General features: G+C 39.6%; 2 protein-coding genes and 1 long non-coding RNA gene across 5 annotated transcripts in view; 1 reads left to right on the top strand and 2 right to left on the bottom strand.

Moving 5' to 3' along the window:
- Positions 1–16,151, bottom strand: part of LOC139775697 (tachykinin-like peptides receptor 99D) — a 74,378-nt gene extending 58,227 nt beyond the window's left edge. For both annotated transcript variants that reach the window (XM_071711931.1, XM_071711930.1), the window contains exon 1: positions 15,986–16,151. The gene's annotated coding sequence lies outside the window, so the exon portion shown is untranslated. The remainder of the gene's footprint in view (positions 1–15,985) is intronic.
- LOC139775706 (uncharacterized) overlaps positions 1–25,536 on the top strand; it is a 127,216-nt gene that overhangs the window by 60,953 nt on the left and 40,727 nt on the right. The gene's annotated exons all lie outside the window — the stretch shown is intronic.
- On the bottom strand, positions 21,842–25,065 carry Sply (Sphingosine-1-phosphate lyase). The gene is made up of 8 exons (XM_071711948.1): positions 24,773–25,065; positions 24,423–24,567; positions 24,072–24,287; positions 23,789–23,997; positions 23,249–23,695; positions 22,933–23,171; positions 22,584–22,851; positions 21,842–22,509 (listed from the first exon to the last, which is right to left on the bottom strand). Exons 2-8 carry the CDS (start codon positions 24,559–24,561, stop codon positions 22,396–22,398), a joined length of 1,632 nt encoding a protein of 543 aa, XP_071568049.1. The 5' UTR covers positions 24,562–24,567; positions 24,773–25,065; the 3' UTR covers positions 21,842–22,395.

Raw genomic sequence — 25,536 nt, 5'->3', positions numbered from 1 at the left:
GTGGGGGTTATGCAATTCCGCGCTTATTCGAAATTCTGACATCACAACCCCCGTGCTTTTGACGCTTTTTCTAATAAGTTCTAAAATAATAGTTTAATTTCGCGTCAACTTCACTTTTAACATGATTTTAAAGAGCGTTGTACACGCGTTCTTCTATCAATCACAATAAATTGATTGTGCAATTTGCCGAACGCTTCCACTTTTCTCGCGTATTATATAATAAATCGGTATCGACACTTTTCCTGCAACTTTCCTTATGACTACATGGACAAATTTTTGAAATTATATAAAATTTGAGAGGAAGAGAGAGAGAGAGAGAGTCGTATAAGTTTCAAAATCCTTTAAGTCAGGATTTGTAAAATCATCAAACATCTGATGCTGGCGATGAAGAATAAGGCTCGAGCAAAATTAACGTAAATAATTGCAACAAACAAAGCAGATAAAAGGTTTTTAATTTTAATTGATATCACATCATAAAGCTGCCGCTTGAAATTTCGAGGTAACTGCCAATTTTCTATTCCTTTGCTTTTACGGTAGGTACAGTACGGAAGACCCTCACGGGTCCTCGTCGCCTTCGCAAAGAGCCCAGAATCCAATTACACCAGCTGCGGATGATTCCCTTAATAAGCACCTTCGATGAGTCGCCGTAAAGCGCTATGATCATCCTTATCTCATCCTCTCTCTCTCTCTCTCTCTCTCTCTCTCTCTCTCTCTCTCTCTCTCTCTCTCTCTCTCTCTCTCTCTCTCTCTCTCTCTCTCTCTCTCTCTCTCTCTCTCTCTCTCTCTCTCTCTCCTCTTCCCCTCGCTCTCTTTCTGTACACATTCAATCTTAAACTTTTATCTCTTTATCTCGCGATATAAAAAGTACGGTCATGTAATGGTTTCTTTAACCTCCGTTTTAAGTCTATCAATTTAGAAACGAGATATGATTTATGACCACACGATGGTTCTTTTATCCACATACATATAGCCAAACATCCGCGCAGTGAAGCGCCCCGTATTGTGATCTCGTTCGTATTGTGAAAATCGGTTGAATGGTTCTAAAGTGATGTTTTTCTTCCTTCGTTGCTCTCCCGTGACTCACCTTTGACATATGATCACATTAGGGTGAGAAAACGAGAAGACAAACACTTTCGTTCTGCGTGCCATTAGAATAAAAGCGGCGGCTAAAGGAAAACTTTACAATAAAGTATGTTGTTCAGTTATCCCGACGATTTTACAATACAGTCGACTGCGAGTACAATTGTTCAGTCGGAATAACGTATATAGCCATCGCGAGAGCGAGAAATTCGTGCAATGTTGTTTCTAAATAATTCCAGCATCGCTGATGGGAAAAAGCATCTGCGCGCCGTTTATCTCGCTCTTCACACACAACAACAGATTTCGCATTGATTTGGGAACCAACGCGCGGGATTTATTAACGGTTTCTTTCTGTTTGTCGCAAACTCAGGAATAGCTTTGTAAACGATAGCGTTTCGCGAAACGCGCGGGATGGACGCGTTAAAAAAGCCCGCGCGACACGCGCATCCGTAACGCGGGCGGGATGAGGTATCCCTGCATATATCGAGTCGCAGAGTCGCACGTGTGTGGCTGCGGCGAGCTCTGATGAACGAATTCGGATTCATCTGTCGCATGCCGATAAATAAAAGCCCGGGGAACGGGCCGCCATTCGTCTTGCCGAACATCGGATTGCCATTGCGCGCTGCTCGCGCAATGTCGCGCATGCATGCATGGGAACTAACCGATGACGGTAATCTGACGACGTATAACGTTACCCGGCGCAAATACGGCTTACCCCGCTTTCGCTCCCCTCTCCCGCGTTACCATAAAATACCCTCCCCCGCGTCATCTGTTTTATCGCTTTTGATCGCTATTCTCGTGCACTGGCGCGCGATTCGTTGTTTCGGGGAGAGATGAATTCGACTCGGGATTGCTCTCCGGGCTCTCGATCGATTTGCATAGGCCAACGTCAACCAAGGCGCAAGTCACGTCGGGGCTTCGTCGTATTACGATCGGCCGAGTATTACGGCGAGTACACATTACGCTGATTACGGATTCACTCGTATGCCGTATTGTCTCGGTGCAGCATGTCGCATTACGCCCGAAGAGAGAGGTAATTACGAGATATAAGATATTTAGTTTACCACTTACGGAGCGCTGTACACGTGGGAGAAATTCTGCGCAAAAGAGGAAAACACGGAGAGGAACGATGGAACTATTATTTTTCTTATTTATCTTCGCTGAGATTATATCTGTTAAATCGCCAACTGCGCGATTTCGAGTCGGTAGATGAATTTGCTGATATAGTTTCGCGTATCAATATCGTTTCTTAGTTTCGTACCTCTCTCGAAAATGTATACCGTATATCATGTGTGCAATTTATAGGGAGATATGAAACCAAGTTGCTGCGGAAAGGCGATTCGTATTAACGTGGATTATATCATATTATATCATCGCCTAGCTTACCCTAAGCGCAATTATTCGCCAGTTACTCAAAATAAATTTTAATTAAGTCACCAGATAGCCGTACTGCACGATGTTAATTAAAATCTTTAGAATATGTTCTCATTTAACATACTTTTTTTGAAATATTTCAAAATTAATTACGCGCCAATGATCAAAAATTATTAAGATCGTAATTACCAAAGAGAAATTATTTAGAGAAATCTCGCTGTTTCGATGCTGCAGCCGAATGAATTTCCGAGAGAAAATGCCATCGCGAGATTGTCCAAGTCTGTAGCACTGGAAACGAGTGGTATATTTTTGGACAAAAGCGCGTCGTCTTCACGAGTGCACCACGATACGGCGGTTTTGAGAATTCCCCTGAGAAACTACGTTCCATCTCTGACGAAACCGCAGTTATTAAACGTACGCTCAAAGCGATATCGCAATCGGAAAACGATGCAAAGAATAGAAACGTATTTTTTGATGAACAAAAAATGATTTCTCCTAAATAATAATTTTCGCAATGTTACTTTCTGAAATCTCTCTCTCTCTCTCTCTCTATATATATATATATACATATATATATATATATATCTGCAATATTCCTGTGTTTAACGCCATTTGTTTAATTTCTTTAAAAAAAATTAATTTTATTAAAAGATATACTTTTATATTATTTAGAAGAGGATTGATTGTGAGTCTCTCATCTGCATTCTGTCATAAGCCGAGAAGAAGAATGATCCGAGAAAAATTCTCTCAAGCGATTATCCGTTTAACAATGCACTCCAAGAAGAATCTCTCTTATTTTAAGATAAGAAATATTATCAGCTTTAATATAGTTTAGGGGCGGTATTCACACACACACATAGTCGGATCTTATATCTAAGATCATCTTAAGTCTGGTCAAAAGCAGTATTAAGACTCCGTCCAGCCAATCAAATGACCGTATTAGCAACTTAAGACATTACTTAAGACGGTCTTGAAATAAGATCCGACTATGAATACCGCCCTAGGTGTATGTTGAAGAGGAAAATAATTCGCCGCGCCTGCGAATTGTTTTCAAGGCTGCAATTAACACATCGGGTCGATTGTCAAGAGTAATTTTCGTGACCGCGGAAAATTTGTGCGTGATGCACGAAGGATCTCCTCGTCGCCTCGCGTGATTAGGCAATGCGGCTTTTTATTTGTCGGCGCGGAGACAATCGGCGTCTGGAATTGTCGTCCGTCGGACGTACGTTAAACTGCTCACGTATCACAATTCCGTATTTACGAACGGTAAGTTCTCTCTCAGCGCGTTTCACGGCTTTCGAAATACTCCAAAATACGAATCGTTTGCACGTTGCATGTCGGGGCGTCTCCCTCGGGAGTGAACGCTGAAAATTTCGATATAACGGATGGTCGAGATGTATATGGTTGGATTTACATGTATGTTTAAATATTTCTTCGCCGTCCCGTGCGGGCTAGGTTATTCAATCGAGACATCGGCAGATCGAAAAACGAATTGTGTATCGAACTGTTTTTATGCGAGGGAGGGTTATTTTTACCTCGTATAAAAAATGTATTCCTCGTCATTCTGAAAAGGTCAGTCATCGGGGAGAAAGCCGTGTTTGCGTACACACTGTTAAATTCATAGGGTCAAATTATACTCGATTTGAGTAATTTGTAACCATTCCTAATAGATCGCCACATTCGCCACTGCTCCCATTCAATACTAGAGTCCCTCTAATCAGAGTCTTGCCAATTTGCAGTTCTGGCAAAATTCTGCGAGAGAGAAAGAAATATACACCTCTGTGAAATTGACCGGACAACACAAATTGATACCAATTAATGAAAATTCGAATACGTTGAAGTTGTCCAATTTCACAGAGGTGTATATTTCTTTCTCTCGTAGAATTTTGCCAGAACTGCAAGTTAGCCAGACTCTGATTAGGGGAGACTCTACTCAATATGTAGTTAATTTAACTAAAACAATGTTAATTTGACTAAACCAATGGAGTTAAAATAATATTATTTTGTTTTCAAATAATAAATTTTGACACACATTGATAGTTAAAAATAACAAAATGTTATCTAACTCAAGGTATTGGTTTAAATTTCACCCTTTAACAGTGCTTATTTTCACGGTCAAACACGATTGCGCGAGTTTTTCGCTGCAACTTCGAATTTACAGGATCATGTTGCGTAAGGTATAAAGCGTTTATTTCGGGCGGAATTCCGATGCTCCGGGACGGAACTGAAAAGAAAACGGCAACTAAGCGGAAATGATTATAATTAATTTAATGAAACGCCGTCGCGCGCTATTAGCAGACGCTAATGCAAATGTTAACGACGTTTATTATTATTTCGACGGGCCTGGAAATAATTAACACACGAAATTCAAGCAACGGAGGTTTTTATCGCGCTCGCCAGTGGCCGTCGTAAAAAAAATGAAGTAAAGGACGCGAGCAGGTTGAAATTTACCCTCGATAATAAGGGCGTTTGTTTTGCTTTATTACGATATAAATTGGCGGGGTCGTCCGATGCGTAATTGTGCCACTCGCTCGCAGCTAGATTGCAATATAAAATTATGAGAGTTGAATTCCCGATGACTGCAGAGACAGAACTACAAAAGGAAACTGAGTCAGATGCGTTCGCGATGTAATTTTCACACTGAAGTAGCTACCGTAGCCATTTCTAACGAGATGTCGTTGATGTTCGACATTTTAACAAGATACGCGTCTTGGTAAGGACACGCTATACTAATTGAATTTCTATCGTAAGAACGATAGTCATGAATGTTGCGCGAAGTTACCTTCTGTTTTGAAAGGAGACGAATCTCTGTTTCGGTCAGTAGATTTTATCTTGCAAAACTTGCTCGTATATATACGGCGTGAGTCACTTGAGCGTAAGTTATCGATTCAAGTTCGATTTTATTTGCCGAGGAGAGAAATAGATGGATACGCGTAAGAGACAAGTGTCCTTGCGGGAAGAATAATAAATCCTCCGTTGTATGAGAGATGTGCCGGAAAATGTCAACTTCGTACTTCGCAATCTTCGTTCGTCCTCCCGGAAACGAGCAACTTTTACGCGCAAAACCATACGACGAAAAATCTGGTACAAATTCAATGTACGACGAAATTTGTACCGTTCGCATATGTATAAGGTTTGCATAACGTCGCGACAAATAACGTCGCGAACGTGTACAGCAGGAGTCAAAATTCCTTTTATAAACTTCAGAGGCGTGCTTGAAGGATGAACCTACAATAAATTTCGGCAAACACGAAAACACTTTCTTCCCATCTGCGAAAAGTCTCCCATCGGAATACGAATTTTTCACTTAGCGGGGTAATATCTCGGAAAAAGAAAGCTATATCTAATAAACCACAACAGAGTAGTGATAGTAGCAACAATATTACGACATTCATTATCTCTTATATCTAAGTTCGTCGAACCGTTAAAACGACGCGTAATGATGACCCATGACATTTCCGAGATATCTTCCTCATAATCGTAGAATGACACTCATGAACTTTTGTCACTACGCCAAACACATTTCGGAACTTTTGGAAGTACGTACAGAGAATGTTAACTTACTTCTGCATATTTATACGGTCGGGAGTATCGAACAACGATACAAATATTATAAATAACGGATATTCATGAATCGCTAACACGCGGCATATGCCTGTGCATTAATTATGTATGTCGATAGCCTGCGGCATCAGAATATTGGGTCGCGCAAAAATAAAACGGAATAATATTTGTTCCACCTTTATACGGTAAATATGTTTAGTTTATCGGGAAACAGTATACATTTTATTACATGCAAAAACAGATCGGAAAATAGGAAGTTGATATAGAAAATACGAATTTATTAAGTCGTCTTAATAAGCTTGCGGTCTAGTGTTATATGCGACATTAATGAGGATGAATTCGACTTTAATGGATACACTCCATCCGTTTATATACTAGACGCAGAACATTTCATTTCTAGCCGTTCACATCGCTGTGACTATTTGTCATTCTGTTGCGGTGTATCGAGTCATATAACTCGCATGGTACATTGTTAATACATTTTTGATTAAATGAACATATATCGCACAAAAGTGCACCTAGCGGCGGATATTCGCGCGCAATTTGATTATTGAAGCGCGATTAATATGCAAGCGCGGTCCATTAGCGGTTCTAATTAAGTGGGGGTGGCTCTGCGATTTTTCTAAATGGGGACGATCACGCGTTAAAGCTAAGTTCACAGAAATTCATTACACCCCGCGGTTATCTCACCTCGATAATATTTGCCTGACCCGCCAACGTCCATTAGTTTATTCAATTTACAAAAGGAGGATTAACCGGCCGATTAAGTGCTTTGATGGCCAAGTGCGCACTCGTTGTTATCCGTTTATATCACCAGAAAGTTTGGTGTGGCAAAAGTAAATAGTTGCGGAGGGTTAAGGGCGCGGCCGGTTTACTCGAAACGCGCCAAGTTAGTGAAATTCATTTATGACATTAAAGTTCTTGATAATTTTACACACGAAGCCACGCAACCACGAAACCGTTCGAGTCACGGCGAATTTACGTGCTCCACGTGCAAGAAATAAACACTTACGCGCATATATAGCATATACATATGTGTGCATGTACATACATGTCGCTCACAATTAGAATTTTTTATGCCTTAGCAGTGATATATGATCGTTAATCACATAACCGTCGGAATTAATTACGCGCGTAATTAATTATTTAATTAATTACTTGCATTTACGTATCTATATTGCTTTTTTCGAGGTAAATATTCACCAATTTTCGATTATCAAGAGAGACAATTTAATCTTAGGCGACTACGAGAAAAATGCACACGCAGAGGAAAACGGTGTCCTTCTCTTTTAGGGGAGGTGTGTTTAGTGTAATAACGAAGACTGGTTTCGCTGATACGTGCTCTGACTCTTCATTTTCAAGCGAGCACACGTACATATATGTATGGGCATACACACGGCAAACGTTCTGCAGAAATATAGTCTCAGAAGTATCGTAAATCTGTGTTTTATACCGATAAGTCGGTGACGAGTCAGAAGCGTTATTCTCACGAGTATAGTGACATTTATTTTCGCCAAACTGCTACTTCAGTGGACGCGGGCGTTAAGAGAGCTTGGCGATAGTGTCATTTATTAAAGATTTTTAGAGATCGGCTCCATCGAATGCTCGGATTTTAATTTAAACTGAACCGCTTGAAATTGTGTGCTAAACGAACATGATTGAAGAAAAGGGTTCGGAATTTAGAGAGCAAATAATATACACCAAAGAGCAAGTAAAAAATCAATACGAGTTGAAAAATAAGATTAATCGGAAAGTGATATTTCATAATTTATGTCAGAACACAATGAAATATCTTGGATATGAATCTCACAAAACATTCACTTTTTGATAATCTTATTTTTATACTTTTACATACAAAATGATGAAAAGAATCGCTTTATGTAAAAAAAGTTAAATAAAAATGCAAGCGAATCGTCTGTATTATTAAAACAGAAAATCATTTCTATCTCTAATAATTTTATTTAATCTGAATTTTTTTATTCTTACATTTTGATTAAACAATTTTTATTCATTATGAATGGATACTATAAATTTTAAATCGTAAACTTTCTTTTAAATATAAAAGCATAATATTTATTTATAAAATATAAACATTCATTTATTTCCAATTAGATTATTAATTTTTCTCATAATCTTTAATTCTCTTAAATTTCTGAATAGCGCCTGAGACCACCAAGTTTTTATTAATTAATATCCGAAATATTCTGTAAAAATATTTTGTAAAATATCAGCGAAACTCAAACCTGGCGTATTTGTACTATCCAGTTTCAAATTTTCAAGAAATATATCATTACGCACCGATATATCATCGAAATTACGTGTACATCGATAAATTATCCAATTAACGTGTATGGGAAATAACAACGAGCCAAATAACATGTTACTTCATCTATGACTAACTGACTTGGCGTTAAATGCTGATGGTTACCCTAATTTAAAGCCAATCCTGTATCACCCGCGATATGTTAGCTCAGATAGCTAACACACTCATAAATATGTACCTGTCCCTAACGTAAATATATACCTTGCGCCTCGAGCGAAATCCGCAGCACACGAACTGCGCGATATATTAGCCTGGATTCGCTCAGATAATAAGATTTATTACCAGCCATCGCCCCGACCTTCGTCAAACTTCCGTACTTCCACTCACCCACACACACACACACACACACACACACACATATATATACCCATCTTTATCAACCCTCTGACCAAGGTATACGCCATAGCATGCTTTCGATGATTTGCTTCTCTTGACCATGTCACCGAAAAGACAGGGGCCGTCATACTCTTCGCTATTTAATGCTGTTTACTGCATATTTCACCGCCGGTGCAGGTCCGTCTTTAGGATTTATGGACGCGCATACTGATCCGCGAGCTGTTGTCGAATGCGAAACGGCCGCATTAAATTTGACGATGTCGTTCGCGTTTAATCGCCGATCTGCCGTCGCTGCTAACCAGAAATCAGGAGAGGACCGTAACCCTCGCCCATTCCACCGCGGTCACGCGTGATACGCGTTAAACTCCGAATCTCCGCCAAGTTTCAGCAACTATATATCGCTGAATTAAATTCACGTCTTCCGCTTGGGGAAAAGTGTGCCGTTTAATATTTTGCGCCGCGACGTGGTGAGCCACCACTCGATATAAATTTTGAAAGAGAATCTGGATGGAACAGTAACTCGCGTTTCTGCGCGTCACGAGGGAAAAAAAGCGCGAAACTCTAAGCACATAAAATTCCACGCTCGTTGAGGACTCTGTAATAATTTTCTCCGTACGGAAATATAAGAGATCTCTTAATTACTTCTAATTTTAAATTCACAAAGCGGTCGGCTTTAAAGCGCAGTCCGGACATTTATGATGAAAAATTTACGATAAAATTTTATATGGGAAATTAGATCTTTTTTCTAAAAAAAAACCCCCCCCTTGTCTCTTTTAGGATGATATTAAAATATGAACGGCCGGGAATTAATGTTAACGTCACCTAAACGTATACACTTGTTCCACATCGAAATCCCTCAAATATCTTGTCTTCTGTTACACGGTAAAACCTTAATCAATCATTCCGCGGATCGCAATAATTGTATGGGAAATGAACAATTATAATAACAGGCTGTTTGTCTTGTCGCTGACTGACGAACGATCAATTAGCTGAAGATTTTTAGGCCATCCATCGAGTAAATATGGCAGTATAATCGAAAATTTTTGACGAGCGAGAGGTGAATTCATCAAAGGATCGTTAAATTAAAGCGGATGCCCTATAGCTGTATCAATCAACCCTATCCGGCCGTGAACCTCCGCAATTAATCATGTCATGCAAGACACTAAGTCAACGTTAGCACGAAAACGCTAAGGAATTAATACACCATTTCTCTTTATTCGCCGACGTTGTAAGGGTGTCGCACGTGTTGGCTTTCGAAGACACGCGACAGAGTTGGAACCTTTATGATCGACCAGTGCGGCTTGCGATTCTCCTGTGTCGGGGATTCTCGTCGTATCAATGAGAGTCAAAGGCCGCGACAAAGAAAATTCTTCTCGATACAAAAGCGCCGGGGAGAATTCCTCGCCGTTCTCGGCATCTCCCGCTCTACGCGAGACGCGCTTTTTATTACCGCCGTCGACTCGATACCGATAGGGCTGCTGCTCCTTTTTATGCGCTTTGTGTGCACTTTGCGAGCGATCCCTCTTCTACCTTTCGCCCTGCTTCTTTTCCAACTTCGTTCTGTTCCTCGCTGTGTTCGATGTTCCTCGCTGTGTTCGACGTACCTCGATTATTTATGCAGTTCGAAGATTGAATTCCGTTGCCGCGCGCGCGCACGTGTATGTAACCCGCGCCACAAATCATGCAAAATTTACATTTTCCGTTACGGTAACGTCATTGCAGTCACGTTCGAGTTGGCGTATTGTTAGAAGAGGTAATTGTCAATAATGGATGTTGCACCGTTAATCATTCTATATATATATTACACACGTCAAAAATTAATAAAACAATTACAACGAAGATTATTATTTTTATTTTTTACAATTTCCTGTGGGAAATCTGTAAAAGCGCACGTGACGGGTAGAATATTCGGTACCTATTGCGCATTTGGTTAAAGACCCGAGGCGTAATGTTGAATTCATATAGAAACATCTGAGCCCAAGTGAATCCGCGGCGGGTCAGGCAACCGATAACGAATGGAACTATAATTTATCCGGTTAATGCAAATCCGTAGATTCACTATAACCGAGACTTTGCTTCGCGGATTTATCGACAGTCTCCCCCGCTGCATATGTCACGGTGAATTTGCGATTGGATAATCACGTTTTAATATCGCTCGCCACACGTAGCCTGAATATACTTCGGGACCAAGCGGACTGCAGTGGTCGATTTAATCGCGACCACATCTCAAGTAATCTGACTCTACTGTTTGATATCGAGTATTGAATTTCCTCACGTTCCATTTATCGTGCTTATTAAATTGTTCAGCGGCGATAGGGATTGACGCGCGGAACGGAGAAAGAGAGAGAGAGAGAGAGAATGCTTCTTTAGAAATACAGACGCAGCAATGTTTCCACTCGCTCTTCGATAAGGTTCATACATTTTATTGTGGCTGCCGGTATTTATTAGCGCCCGTTATATCTCCGGAACAATTGCTCTAATTTTTGCAGTCGGATACCAAGAGAATGCGTTGGCGTATACTAATTGCCTCAGGAAATTCGTGTTATCTCAGGAATCCTCAACTTTCTGCGTAACATTCCATAAGTAACTACTTGGCTATTCCATTCTCGCGAATTTTCTTGCGCAAGGTAATGTTAGCGATACTATATTTGCTTTCGCGTTTGCCTTCGGTGTTTCTTCCGTGTCCTGAATGCTTGATGATTACTGCGCATTTAGCTTTACGCTTACGCGACGTTAGGGAGGGCAATAAGTCCTCACATATGTGCCCCTCGAGAATTGCTTGTTTCGTCCTAAGTTCATCCTAACTCAACGTTTCCCTCCGTTTTATTTCACGGCGAGCCCAATTGCAGTGTTTACATCCCTTTTATCTTTAATAGCTCTCGTATAAAACGATCTGTCCGTCCGTTCGAAGAAAAGGAGACTTTGCGAGATTTAAGCGCAGGAAGTTTAGCGTGAATAAAATGCAGGAAAGAGCTCATGCACTCGCAGATGTGCACAATGCCCCGTGTCATTTCTTTGCCTTAGGAGCAAACTGCGTTGTATTAACTTCCAAAACTTCCGCTGTTTCTTATGTCGTAAATCGTGCATAAAACGAGAGCGTAAAGCTCGAGTTTAATTGTTTTACAGGACGCCATATTTTTATTAAGTCAACCGACTGCGAAATTTGAAGTTTCATGAAACAGTATTACGACGTAGGCAACTTTCCAGCAATTCAGTTCCGAGTTCTAAATGAATTTTTAAGTTATAACGCGAGCATTATGCGTTTCTAGAACGAGGCAGTTTGAAACATTTATTTTCATACCCGTGTCGTGACCAGGATTTGAACTTTCACAACTCTATTTAAGTAGATAAACAAGATTTCGCGGTCTTACCCGCTCACGCACGCGACAGGCAATGGTCTTTCTATAATTTAATCAAATCGGCTCGAAATCGGATTTCAGATTTAACCGTGTCAATCGCTGGAACCAGTCCATCCAGCCTGAAATCCCTTTGAATCGCCGTACACGCCGCATAATTCATGATCGACGTGCGTAGATGCGTTTGATCGCATAACAGCGCAGCAATTTCACAATCCTCCGACGAGGAGGAGGATGTCGCGTTGATCTCATCGAACATGTCCCTTTTTTCTCAGTTCAACGAGACGTCGCATCGGCGAGCTGCTGCTCGTCAACGTCGGCAAACGGTCGGGCTCATGCCAATCATTGCCCGTCGCGGTTGATTGCCGAACGCGAAATTTCATCGGTCTCTTTCGAATACCCGCCCCGTCAGCAGGTATACGCGTTCATTCGGGCCCCCGACACGTGCCCCCCCTGAATTTGCGGGCCGCGCGCGTGCCTGAAAGCTGGCCCGCAAAAATTATAATCTACGAACGAGGGGCATCGCCGCGGATATTAGCGGCGATCGTTTCCTCTACGCCCGGTCAGCGCGCTTAATCGCGTCACGTTCCCGTCCTCATCCTCTTTTCTGGTTTCGCGCGCTCGTGCCGATGCATGCATCGGACGATCTTGCGACATTAAACTACACCGTAGCGAGGAACTATAATGATCGTCCTACTATGGGCGTTGTCGACGGATACGTAGGTGTCTGAAGCAATCATCGACCGGGTAAATTGCTGGGCAAAAATTTATGCACGCGTGACACCTGAGTTATGTGCCAAATTAATAGGACGCAGTAATGTAACACGTGTGGTTTGCATCAATACGCTAATTTCGTAATATCGATCCGTATTTCATAATTTAATATCTTCTAAGCTCCTCGTATATATAATGTCCCTCAAGAGATTAATTTGTCTAATCAGTGCCCTCCAGATTCCCACTAATATTCTAATCAGAGATGAATCAATTTCAATGCTTCGTTAAGATGTTTGATTCAGCAATCTAACTAACTGAAGGTTAGTTCGATCTCGAATATCTGAGAGTGTCTATCTTTGTTGTTTACGTGTAGTCTTGCAAGAGCGGTTATGTGATAGCGGTGTAAGAACTGTGCGAAGAACACGCGGCTATCCGTATTTATAGCGGAGCTTGAACACATATTTATAAAAGTCTTCCAGAATTTATAGCTATCTTTCCGACGGATACAGCATGATCTCCCGCGAAATCAGTTGTATTAACATTAGAGCGGCTAGAGATCGGACGTTGTTCATGAAAAATTCAGAATATTCCGCAGAACACGGGGAGAGTAAAGCCCTACTTAATATAAATGTCGCGTTTTACAGAATGTAATTCTCCTCTTTTTCTTGAAGCAGTCACGTCTTTTTTACATTTTATAGTCCTCGCAACAAGATTTTGTACTCTTCAAACATGATTGTGTTACGGTTTCTTCGGCGAAACGCGTCGATGACATAAAGTCGTGTCATTATAGCGACGAGATTTTCCGATATAAAAAGAAAAAAACGAGGCACATTATATATTCCATTTAGAAAGAGCACTAAACAAAACTTGAGAAACATGGTAACGTAGACAATAATGTTACTGAAACAGCTGGCACTTTTAAAAACATAAAATGTAACCGCCTGATATGCAAAACGTAATGCAGCACATTTTTTTGATGGAGCAATTTAGTATTTGCATGGCGCAAATTGTTAATGTCATTATCTTTACAGAAAATTACGTTCCATACCACGTAATTAAATACGATATCGCGTTCGCGATACGGTATTTCACTTCGCGCCGCATTTATTCATGCAGTAAAAGTTATGCATACTGATGCTCCGTTTCTAGAACGCATCCGCTGCGATGAAGTTTTTGCGACTGAATATCAAAGCAATTTAAGGGGATGCAATAGCGCGATACGTGGGTATCTAATCTGGAGGATACTAATTTCAAAAAGCAAGAGCCTCTTCGTGCAATCGATAACATCCGTCCGCGAGCACCGTTTATACTCTTTCAGAGCTCATTACACGATTTTAAAAGTTTGTTACGAAATGTTGAATGCCATGGCGCACTCCCATTTATTTAACGCGCTATTGACGCCGTTAAACATCACGTTACTGCAAATAAAGCCTATCCACGATCAATATCATCTGCCGCACGTATATGAAGAGTCTCTCTGCTTCTTTTTTTTTTTAATATTCTCTTAATAAAAAATCGATAGCTGTCATTACAGCAATGTTACGACGATGAAAGCCGATTTTAATTTGAGACATCGTACATACCGCGCGACGCACGATACGTTTTTTAATTAATTAGCTCGGACAATTGGGAGTTGGCGATTTATAGAGGCGTAATATATAGTTCGGCGACTATTAAACGTCATCCGCCCCAAATCGAAGGCATTATTAAATACTTGCAACGCATGCGCTTGACTGCCGATCGTAAATTGCATAATTACCGGTTCGCGCGCGCGACTGCATTGCGCTCCGAAAATTCGCACCCCGTCACGCTCCGTCAATTTTCATTAAATAGTGTCGGCGCGCATCGCGATTTTCTCGATCGCGTGATTTTCAGCAGCCCGGTTTCGCGTGCACGCGCTCGGATACGAAGGCTTATCGTATTCATTCCCGTTAATCAAAGGTCACATTATGCGATAAAGCGGCAGGATGTTGTATTACTACGCTTACGGATAATGTAAACGCGCGAAACTTACAGCGCGAACACCAGTTTGATAAGTAATGAAGTATGTATAAACAAGAAGCCATCAGGCTTGTCTGCATGCGTTACTATCGAAATTACTGTCGAGAAATTAAAATTCCGACGGTGCATTTTCCTAATAGCAGTTTGCCGCTAGTTTGAATTAAAATTCACCAAGTTCCGGTGTTGATGACCGCGCGCGATGACGCATTAAAAAGTTCTCGACGTGCTAATCTGATGGCATTAACAGTCCTCGGTTTTTGCCTAAAACGTGCGGCGTTTGTTAATTGTACAAAAGTATTTTACTTGTAAAATTATATAAAGCACGAGACGCCGTTTGCAAGTAATTAAGTTAAAACAAAGTTTCCGAAATCGGGAAACGGATTGTTTCGAGAATTCGACTCTAATTTAATTTCGCGTATTAATTTTTCCTTCACTCTGCATCTTCATCCCCTTGAAAATAAAACTGGATGGTCCTAAAACTTTTGTTTCCGCATAATACGCGGGTTAAAAATTTTATCTGACTCGCGAACAGTCGTTTTTGCTCGCTTATAAGCTTTTTAACTTAATTTAATGAGGCGATTAAATTTTCCATAGATTTTCGACAAAGAGCAAATTATCGTAATGGCAATTACTGACTTTCGAAGTGGTTGTCGAAAAAAATAATGAAGACAAACGATACTTTTTATTCCTCTGAACGACCGTTATTTTTCGCGTGACTTGCGAATGTGCCCCGCCGAGAGGCACGTAAGTAAAAAGTTTGCGCGCAAAGTATATCAGGGAGACATTTATTGCGGGTTCTTATATCTTTTATATCTTTTCGTCATTAGGGTGGGATTTTAATATTTTCATCATTAGAACACCGTCAGGGTGGATCAACGTAAAACTTATCACTGTTAAAGGCTGTCGTTTTCTTCCGCGCTGTTCTTACTGCACCATTAAATGCAGCCCTCGTGTCGATGGTACGCGAGCGAGGGCACTCGATGGGTACTCTCTCCGCGAAACGATAAAGGCTGCCAAAACTAAAGTACTCCCGTCGGCGTCGTCGCTAATGGACGCTAACTTAAGACGGCGAGGGGGGGTGAGATTTTCCAGCGCGCTGCGGTTAATCTTGGTTACCGTCTTCCACTTTGCACTTCCTCCCCTTCCCCTTCTCTCCCTCCCCATCTTCTTTCAAATCGAAAGCGCGTCCCCGCTTTGCGCCGCAAGTGCACGCACTTGAAAATAATTGAAAACTCACCGGGACCGGGGGGGGGGTGGGGGTGGGTTGGAGAACGCCGATCCTCGATAGTATCCCTCACGTTCACGCGTTTACGACGTATGCGTACGTGCAGGAGTGCTCTGTGCGCGACGGAATTATAAGGGTTGGACGGTCGCAACGGGTCGCGCGCCTCCACGATACTGGCCGGCCGTCTCGCGGCACTCGCCTCGCGACGCCGGCAGCCCAGAGCGCGTACTCCAGACGCCGACCTATCGCGGCCCGTCGACCAAACTCGGGGTCCACCGCCGATGGTTCCCGTGCCGCCGATGGGCTTTTCACCATCGAAAGCCGCGAAAGTCTCTACCGGAAGCGGGAGCCGAGAATACGCAATCTCGTTCGCAGGAAGCGTATCTTCCCCGAGAAAGAGGGTGAAAAGAGAAAAAGAGGGCTCCCTCTCTGGAGACGATCTCGCGTCGTCTTGAGACCAAAATGTCTCTCAGCGTCGCATTGGAGCGAGTAAATGTGTAAAATTTTACGCACGTGTATGGGCGTGGGATTTATAGAATTTACAAAGATTCTTATATATCTTTCCGCTTTCTCAATCGAAACATTGCCGTTAGTTTGCGTAATATGTGACATAATTCCATATCATACCCGATCGATTTATCGACAGTTATGTGTCGATGTATCTTTTGGAGAAAGTTTTTTCAATTTTTTACTTTAGACGATATCGACTGAAGCATACTGCTACCATTGATAGAGATAATCCGGAGCGCTGTATTTGCTCATCAAACTGCAGGTTTAAATATCGAAAATTACGAATTTTCACAGAAAAATTATATTTGCTTATCGTTTTTACTATCTATTATCTACTATTTTGACCGTATATGTACATTTATTTCTTCAATCCTAATTTGACGTTTTAAATACACCGTTTATATTTCAGTAGCTTTAGAAGATAGTTGAGAATATAAATGTAATTTTGTGATGCTATAAATATACCGGTACTTAGAACGCGTATGCAAATAAAATGGCTATCGACGTCTTCGATTTCTCTTTGTTGGCGTTCGCAATCGAAGACGATAAATTGCTAATTCGGCAGTGAAAGTGTTAACCTTTAGACTACAACGGTCATTCGTTATACAATGCTGATTTTGTAACGAGTTGTTTGATTGCTTACGACAATCCCATTTATATGCATTAAAACCATACCTATGTGACTTTTCTCCTGCTGCCTGCCACTCAATTTTACGTCGGAATTCAATCTCGAGTTTGTCGATTGAACGTGTGCGTTTTATTCGCTTTCCAACCCCTGTGGGATATATCAATCTCTCAGTCAATAATTTTTATCTACCAAAGAGTTATTTTGTATCTGTCTATGAGCAATAAAAACCATTTTTATTGTACCTTGAGATAAACAAGATATTTCTTAACGTGCCTATTACAGCAAAATAATTGCTCACAGTTTATCATTCGAACTCAACGCTATTTAAAATATTTCCGAAATTTCTTGTATAATCGAAGTTGTATAGAAGATTTATCGAAGTCATCTGTATAGTCGAAGTTCATATACATCCTTATTTTTTAATTTATACATTAACGTTTCGAAATGTTGACAAATTGGCATTCAGGAAATCGATGTATTACCAACGTTGGTAAGTCACATTTTCCAAAAAATTGACCCGCCTGTATAGGGAGTGACATGCGAAATATCGTCTTCAAACGCTCACGTGATTGGAAAAAAATGCCGACCATAACTCAATACAGCAGTGCGAGGGAAAGACGTGCGTTTGTGATTTATAACATGAGAAAAACACGGAGCTTTTTTTCACTCCTTGAGGGAAATGATATTTGTGTATTTTAATACTACATACTGAGAGGGATCGTTAACTGGATTAAATGGATTTGGAATTAACAACCTTTCAAATTGATGTTACAGCCGTGGCATAATAAGGACTACTGTTCTCTGTATGCCGACTGAAATTCAGTTGCAATAAAATTTGACGGTGAACTCCGACGGAATAAAAACGTTGCATGCGAACCGGACGGTAATTACGCGCGACACATACGTTTCATAACGATTCATTGTTTTATGAAATAGCACAGCTTTTAATGGCTCTGCAATTCCGATGGAACGCACTCGTATAATGGAATATAGGTGTGTACTGTAATCATATAAATGCTGCGATCTATTTTGGGACTAGATTAGACGAGATTGTGTATTCATTTAACGTTGAAAAAATACTCATCATATTTTCGAGTCATACCTTCGAGGAATTGTTGCAATTTTACGCAAAACTCATATATATGCCATATATATCGCGCATATGAGTTTTGATAAAATAAATTGTGATAAAATTATCTATACAATTGATTCCATTTCCGTCGAATTTTGTATCGCCGCCGTACCACCGTAGCGGAACGTACGTTTTTATTGATCCATTATCTAATAGAAACAATAGAGCCGACAATATGGCTTCTCATCGCGTTGCTATATAAGCGCAATTTTACTCACCGGACATTTAACATTAACTTAAAGTTCCGAATGCGTTTTTGCATTTGTTGTTGACGATACAACGTAATGAGAGAATTAATGTCTCATATCTGCATTTCCATGCGTGAAACGTAACTGCTGTAACAATTTCTAAAAATTTAAAAAAAGGCTCTGTCTACCATCGTTGATTCATACACAGATGACATTTTAATTCATTGCATATTCACAAGTGACGGAATAAGTTTTCCTAATAACGAATAATAACGGGAAAGCAATTTACCTCGATGAAAACATGAAATGTTCTCCGCAAGCGCCCACACTATTTAGGTCAATAAAAATATTCTAGAATATTAATATAAATTGAAAAGAAAATGAAAGAAAGAGAGGGGATAATAAATATGTCGCGTTCCACGTATATATTATTTAAAATATGTGAGAAAGCAAGAATGCGGAAATAAAACGAATATTAGTATTTGTTTCTCGTCATTCCCTCTTCTCTTTCCTGATACTATTTCACGTATTTCGCTTCTTCATGTCATATGCAACGCTGTAAATATGTATCTGTGGTATCTCTCTCTTTTTTTTGTTTTAAAACGTGTAACTTAAATGACAGGTCATATGTGTGGCGAGATGGATCTCATGGTGTCGCGTGTTTGCGGAATTTTTTTCGCGTTTCAACCGTACCCTCTAATTACACGGATAATTGAATTGGCGAAAAAAAGTACGGCCGGGATTATACCGGTCGACGTATGGCGAGCTCGCGATGATTGGAATATTTTCAATTACTTATGCACACAGCGCTTTCAATTGTCACTTTGACTGAATGAACGTTCAGCCAATTACAGTGCAGACGCAATATTGAAATGACACGATCACTGGCACACGCGTCAAAAAGAAAATAGAAAAACAAGTACGGTTGAAAATGCATAAACGGCCGTAAATCTCGCTATTAATATAATGACACATGTAACGACTCGCTGTCGTTTGTTATAAGAGAGTCATTTTACAAAATTAATAGGTTGTCGCGTTTAATGAAATAAAGCTCTCACGTTCGAAGTTGTTGAGTTTTTATCTGTTTGAGAAATTCATTGGCTGAATCCCGGAACATTACGATCGAGTTCCAGTAAGTTTATGTACCGCTCTACGAGAAATAGTAATAAACGTGCACAAACACGTGCGATTCGTTCGAAACTAACTTGTGTTTGCTATTTGTGTCTCGTGTAATTTATGTAAATCGAGATGTAACTAAAAACTGCCCCAAAGTCTTTCGAAAATACGATTTAATCTTGCGTAATTGATATAATATAAAGAATTATCTCGCGTAATTACGCTTCTTGTCCATCTTGCCGGTCCCATACAACTTAATCTTTTATCGTCGCTTGCGTTCTTGCTCTTCTAATTATGTTCCTTCTCAGAGAGAAGAAATGGACTAAATTTTCTTCAATTAACAGTTATGAAAAGGAATTCTCTGAAGCGGTAGTGGAAATAAACGGCGTAACAATTACTGGCTAGCTCCGATCCGAACAATTATATGATCCAATCTCTTCAGCAGCTCGAAAACATCAATCGTATTCCGTTCGCGGATATTTCTGAATAATTAGGCAGTGTAAAAAAAGCTTTCATACGTTTTTACCCAGTTTGCAATACCTTGCTCCGTATAAAATTGCAGGGTTAAAAGAGGGGGCGAAATGACAATGCGTCGGTATATAAGTTCGTTCAAAAATACATGAAAAGCAGAGCGAAAAGCTTTTCGCGAGATTTCCTCTCGGGTCGCGCTCATTTTAATTGAATCAATTATACGCTCCATTATTTGAGGCGTCCGTGAATCGTCGTCCGTTTCCGATTCTTTGGATCCGACGCACCGGGAAAAATACTTTATCACCGTCCCGCGTGGTGTGACGTACGAACTTTCCGCAATATGGTTTTTCTTCTCTTATTTTCACCCGGGCAGGGTTATACATAGATATCAGTATTATTCCAGATTGTTCCGACGTCAGAGAGACGACGTTAACCGTGCCCCCAACTTTGCTGAGGGAGAGCCGTTATTTCGGGATGAAACGGAGCTCGTGAGGATCGCGTATTTGTCACCCATATAATATAAGTCGTGTGAAAAATATTATCCAGTAGGAAGAAAGGATACATACACATACACGTATATATAAAACTTCATTTGCAATTTATCATTTTAATATTATAGCGTTGACAAATAAAACCGGGGGCTAATAAATAACACACTCTTGTTACGTAAAGTCTTTGTTATTAATCTGTGTCGTAGCTTCTTTCGAAAATATTTAAATTCGAGCACGTTCTACATTTATTATCGTGTATTGTGTGTCCTGTAATTTGTTTTCGAATTAACGCGAGAATAATTTCTACGTTTGCCGTACACTCAACGCTGTGCTTGCCAATGCTGAAAATGATCAAATTTTATTTTATCTGAAAAAAGCAATAACGAGAGAACCCGATATAAACGATAGCGATATCCGGCGAGGTCACACGTCGGCATTTGGTATCTCATAACTACTTTCACGCATACGATAAAATATTTCTCATACCAAGGCATATTGATATCGCCCAAGTATGTTCCTAATAGAGGAAACCGGCGCAGTCTCCCGTTTATTCGAGTTTTTTGCCATCAAATATATATACCAAATTTATAATTTAAAAACGATACTGAAATTAAATCGTTTCGATATATCAAGTCAATATTAGAAAAATCATATCTGCCTATTAAACTTTCACAACAATCGTCTCGCCGCTTAATTCTGTTAGCCCTTTCCAGAGTTCTTTTTAATATAATTATTATTTTTTTATTAAACCAAAATTGATTGAAAAAACATGTTAAGAAGAATTCGAGAAAGACAAAAATCTATAAAGCTGTCTTATAATTGGATCTAAAACGGTCAAAGATCTGAAACGCAGTTCTGAGCTGTCGCCGGTATATACGCACATACTTAATATATTCTTTAAAAGATTTATGGAGAATAGAAACAATTTAATTATGTCTCACTTTTTTCTTATCTCTTTCTCTCTTTTTCTCTATTCTTCCAACGTAATTACGTGTGGTCATTAAACCGCCGCAATTTTCTTAATGCAATCTAAAGAAGTAGATCGGAAGAAAGGCGGTCTGAATAGGAAAGTAGATCAAGAAAGTCGTGAAAGAGCTGCTTTAACGTATTTATCTAAGGGATTTGGCGGAAGTGAGTTTTAAGAATTGCAAAAGAAATTTTATCGGAATGAAATATGCTTAACGTTAATGCATCGAGGACATCGATCAATATATAGAAAAAAGTACAGTAGTAATAATTTAAAAAAAATGTAAGTTATTTATTTCAAGATAAATTAAAAATACTCGTGTTGCCTTCTTATAATCTAAATATACCAATATCATTAATACATAGTAAAATAATAAATTGAAATTTATTATCTCTTCATATACATTTTAACATTAGTTAAGATATATATATATATAAAATGCATAATTCTATGATGGCATAGGTTACAAAAATTTCTACTATAGTCTATTCTCTTTCTGAAATGTTGTAAATAATTTTCCAGCAATTATACGTACGTTTTTCCTACGTAAATTAGAAAATAATATAATCAGTCTTTAATTTATATACAAAAACAAAGTTATATTCTCTTTTTAGTTAATATAACAATATATTATAGAAATATTGATATCTCTATTCGAATTACTAACTTTTAATATATTCTACAATATAAAAAAGAGCGTTTTTTTGTATTTTAATAGAAATATTTGCTCATAACACACATATTACTTTAAATATTTGTTTAACGCGTTCTTACACAAATATTCATATCTCTACTAAAAAAAGTTAATTGTAGAAAATATATGTTTGAGCTTTTCATGTTCGGTCGCATAGAAAATGTATGCACTTTATATTTTCATTGTAATAATATATCAAAATTACATTTTTTAGAAGATATGGGATTATTCATGTGTTTCATTTTCTTCGGTGTAGTACATGGAATCCAAAAAACATTTTGTAAAATCGCCGACCACACTTCGGTCCGGGATGCTTTGACTCATTCCGTACATTGCAAGCTGAAAAATATCACATAACAATTGGTATTTTGAAACGTAAATCTATTTATAAATTTTTATTTTGCTGTTTATACCTTTCCTTCCACTGGAGTACTTCGGCTTTCCATAATAATTTCCAGTTCCGTCTTAACATCCTCTAAAAATTGACCGGCAACTCCTGGCTGAGTATGTACATGTGTAATGCAAATGTGTATACCGCTAGGGAATTGTAGCGTATTCAAATTCCATCCCTTGCCACTGAGAGCTTCCGATAGTCTGTAGATGTGAAAATCATTGGAACCGATTGCAATGACAGATGTTGCTGGTGTGCCAAACACAAAAATTCCATTCATTTCCCTCAACCTACAAATCAATTCAATTTTTAAAAATCGGTATATCATTAATATTTTAAATCGATATAAATGTATCTTTGAGAATGCTTACTTTCGTTCGATATATCTGGTAGTTTCAATGATTTTTTTAGTGGATTTCACATATTCGTCATGTCCATAAAACATTAATGTCGACCAGCAAGTGGCTATAATACCACCGGCTCGAGAGCCACTGATGGTTGGTGACCCGTAAATGCCTCCAGGCCAATTCGTAGTTACACAATACTGATAATGTCGGTATTCTTTGTTTCGGTAAAGGATCAACGAAGATCCTTTCGGAGCATATCCGTACTGAAAAAAGACATATGGTCTACATGCTTCAAGCAACATGTGTAAACTTATATATCGTATAAATATCAGATAAACACCTTATGGGTGTCAGCCGATATGCTGGTCACCCCGGGAAGCCTGAAGTCAAAGGGTGGTAAAGGAAAACCAGCATCAGACATAAAACATGCTAGAAAACCGCCTAGACAGGCATCCACATGAACGGGTATGCCGTATTTTACTCCTAATTCAGATATCGCCTCGATATTGTCCATAGTTCCGTAAGGAAAGTTTGGCGCCGAGCCTACTAACATGATTGTATTACTTGTAATTGACTTTTTCATAGTTTTGATGCAAACTGTAAAACTATGCTGATTGACAGGTACGGAACGGATTTTTATTTTCAAATATTGCGCGGCTTTGTCAAATGCTGCATGAGCGGTAATTGGCAGAACTATCTCTGGTTTTCTGATGCCCCTGACTTCACGAGCATAATCCCTGTATGCTTTACACGCTAATAAAATTGACTCTGTACCTCCGGTGGTCATCTAAAAATCATGGAGTAACTTAACATGTTGCATCTTAATACTTAATTTATATAATTCTGTATAAATTATAGAAATAATAGAGAAGCTACTTGCAGTTCCACAAGATGCTTCATCTCCATTAAACAAGTGGCAGGCTATCCTGACTACTTCTGCCTCCATTTTACATATGCCGGGGAATATATCAGGATGAAGTGGATTTGTGTAAGACGCCATCGCGTATACATCGCCCATTAATTTCGCAAGTTCGCTGTTAGTTCTATAAACTGCACCTGATACACGACCTCCTTGCCAATCGTAGTCACCTAGAAAAGGAGCGGAAGTCAAATTAAAATACAAAAATTTCTAGCAAGACAATGGCAAAGTTAATTAGTCTTACCCAGATGAATAAACTCATTTACTAAGTTCAATATCTTCTCATTTTTCAATCCACTTTTGGGAAGCTGCACAATAAACTTAGCGTCCTTGAGTCTGCGTACGACATCCTTTTCGAAGTTTTCATTAATATCACCTAACTCTTTACTTATCCTGTCTCGCACCGAGGGAATATAACGAGCTAGTCTGAACAGCTGTTTCTTGCCACGTTCTAAAAGACCTGTGCAACATATATGTTCTGATAACAATAACTATGATAAAAATAACTTTATCGAAAAAGAACTAATAACAATATAGTATAATTATTACGATTGACTTATATATGGAAAAATACCTTCAATACTGCAATACTTACTCTCATCCTGATAGATAAAATTCCACAGCCACACTGTAGCGAGGGTGGCTGTACTCGTCATAGCTGCTATTTGCCATGGTTCTTTGTTTTGAAACACATTGTTTATGGACCCCGGTATGGTACTCACATAGCAGTGCATATTTGTCTAAAAACAATGTCATTAAATGCATGTTAAATGCGACACACGTTGACGCTACATAAAACCGTATCGCTGTCAACGCGCGTTGACCGAAACGCCTATTAAGTACATCAAGCCAGTCTATTATGAAGGCTATTATGAATGAACGTGAAGACCTTGAACTTGGTTAAGCATCCATGACTGATGCTCGCTTAAATAATTTCACGCTCACCTGAATTTCTGTTTTCCGGCTGGCTGTTAGCGGCGCGGATACTCCGTAATTTCTGTGGAAATGATCCAATGGAATGACTCGGCGTTTTCCACGTATGTGCTCCCGAGATAACGCAGTCCGCAGCAACGATGCGCACCACCGGCGAGATATCGAGAGACACGGTAGAGTCTCGCGCCAATCGTATCTTCCGAACGTCAACACCGAGCAGACGCTGCATGAGGCACTGCTGATCTTTTCCGAGAGTCCACGCTTGAAAGATCCGTCACGCGCTAACGCCCTCTCGGCAAATAATGCGGTTGCGACGAGAAAGAGAGACGAGAGACAGAGAGAAAGAGAAGGAGAGAAAGAGAAGGAGAGAAAGAGAGGAGCGATTTTTAAATAGATACTGCTGGAGAGGGAAAAACAGGCTGTTTATGCGGAAGATAGAAAAAGGTCATAAATGATGGATCCCGCGACATATTGCAAAATTGACACCTTTTGACATTGATGTCAAATCGGAATAAATAGCTTCCGAAATAGCCGTATGAGATGACACAGCATTTATACTAAAATGTCAGCTTATCGGACATTCACTTTATCTTTGCGATTTCTTCATAAATAAGCCTTGCGATCATAAGTGCCCCTATCGTCGGAGATAGTATAATCGGTCAAAGTCGTCCCGAGTCTTCTACAATGATTAATTTATTGGACAGTTAAGTCTGTCGAAAATTTTGCAAGATGTTTTGTCTATAAATTTTGTTGGCAAAATGCTAGCGGAAATATAA

Source organism: Temnothorax nylanderi, unplaced genomic scaffold, assembly GCF_030848795.1.
Source record: "Temnothorax nylanderi isolate EJ_2023f unplaced genomic scaffold, tnyl_v1.0 TNYL_tig0102_pilon, whole genome shotgun sequence".
Classification (NCBI taxonomy): Eukaryota; Metazoa; Arthropoda; class Insecta; order Hymenoptera; family Formicidae; genus Temnothorax; species Temnothorax nylanderi.
Note: the sequence above shows the minus strand (reverse complement) of the source record. Positions and strands in the feature narration are given on the sequence as shown.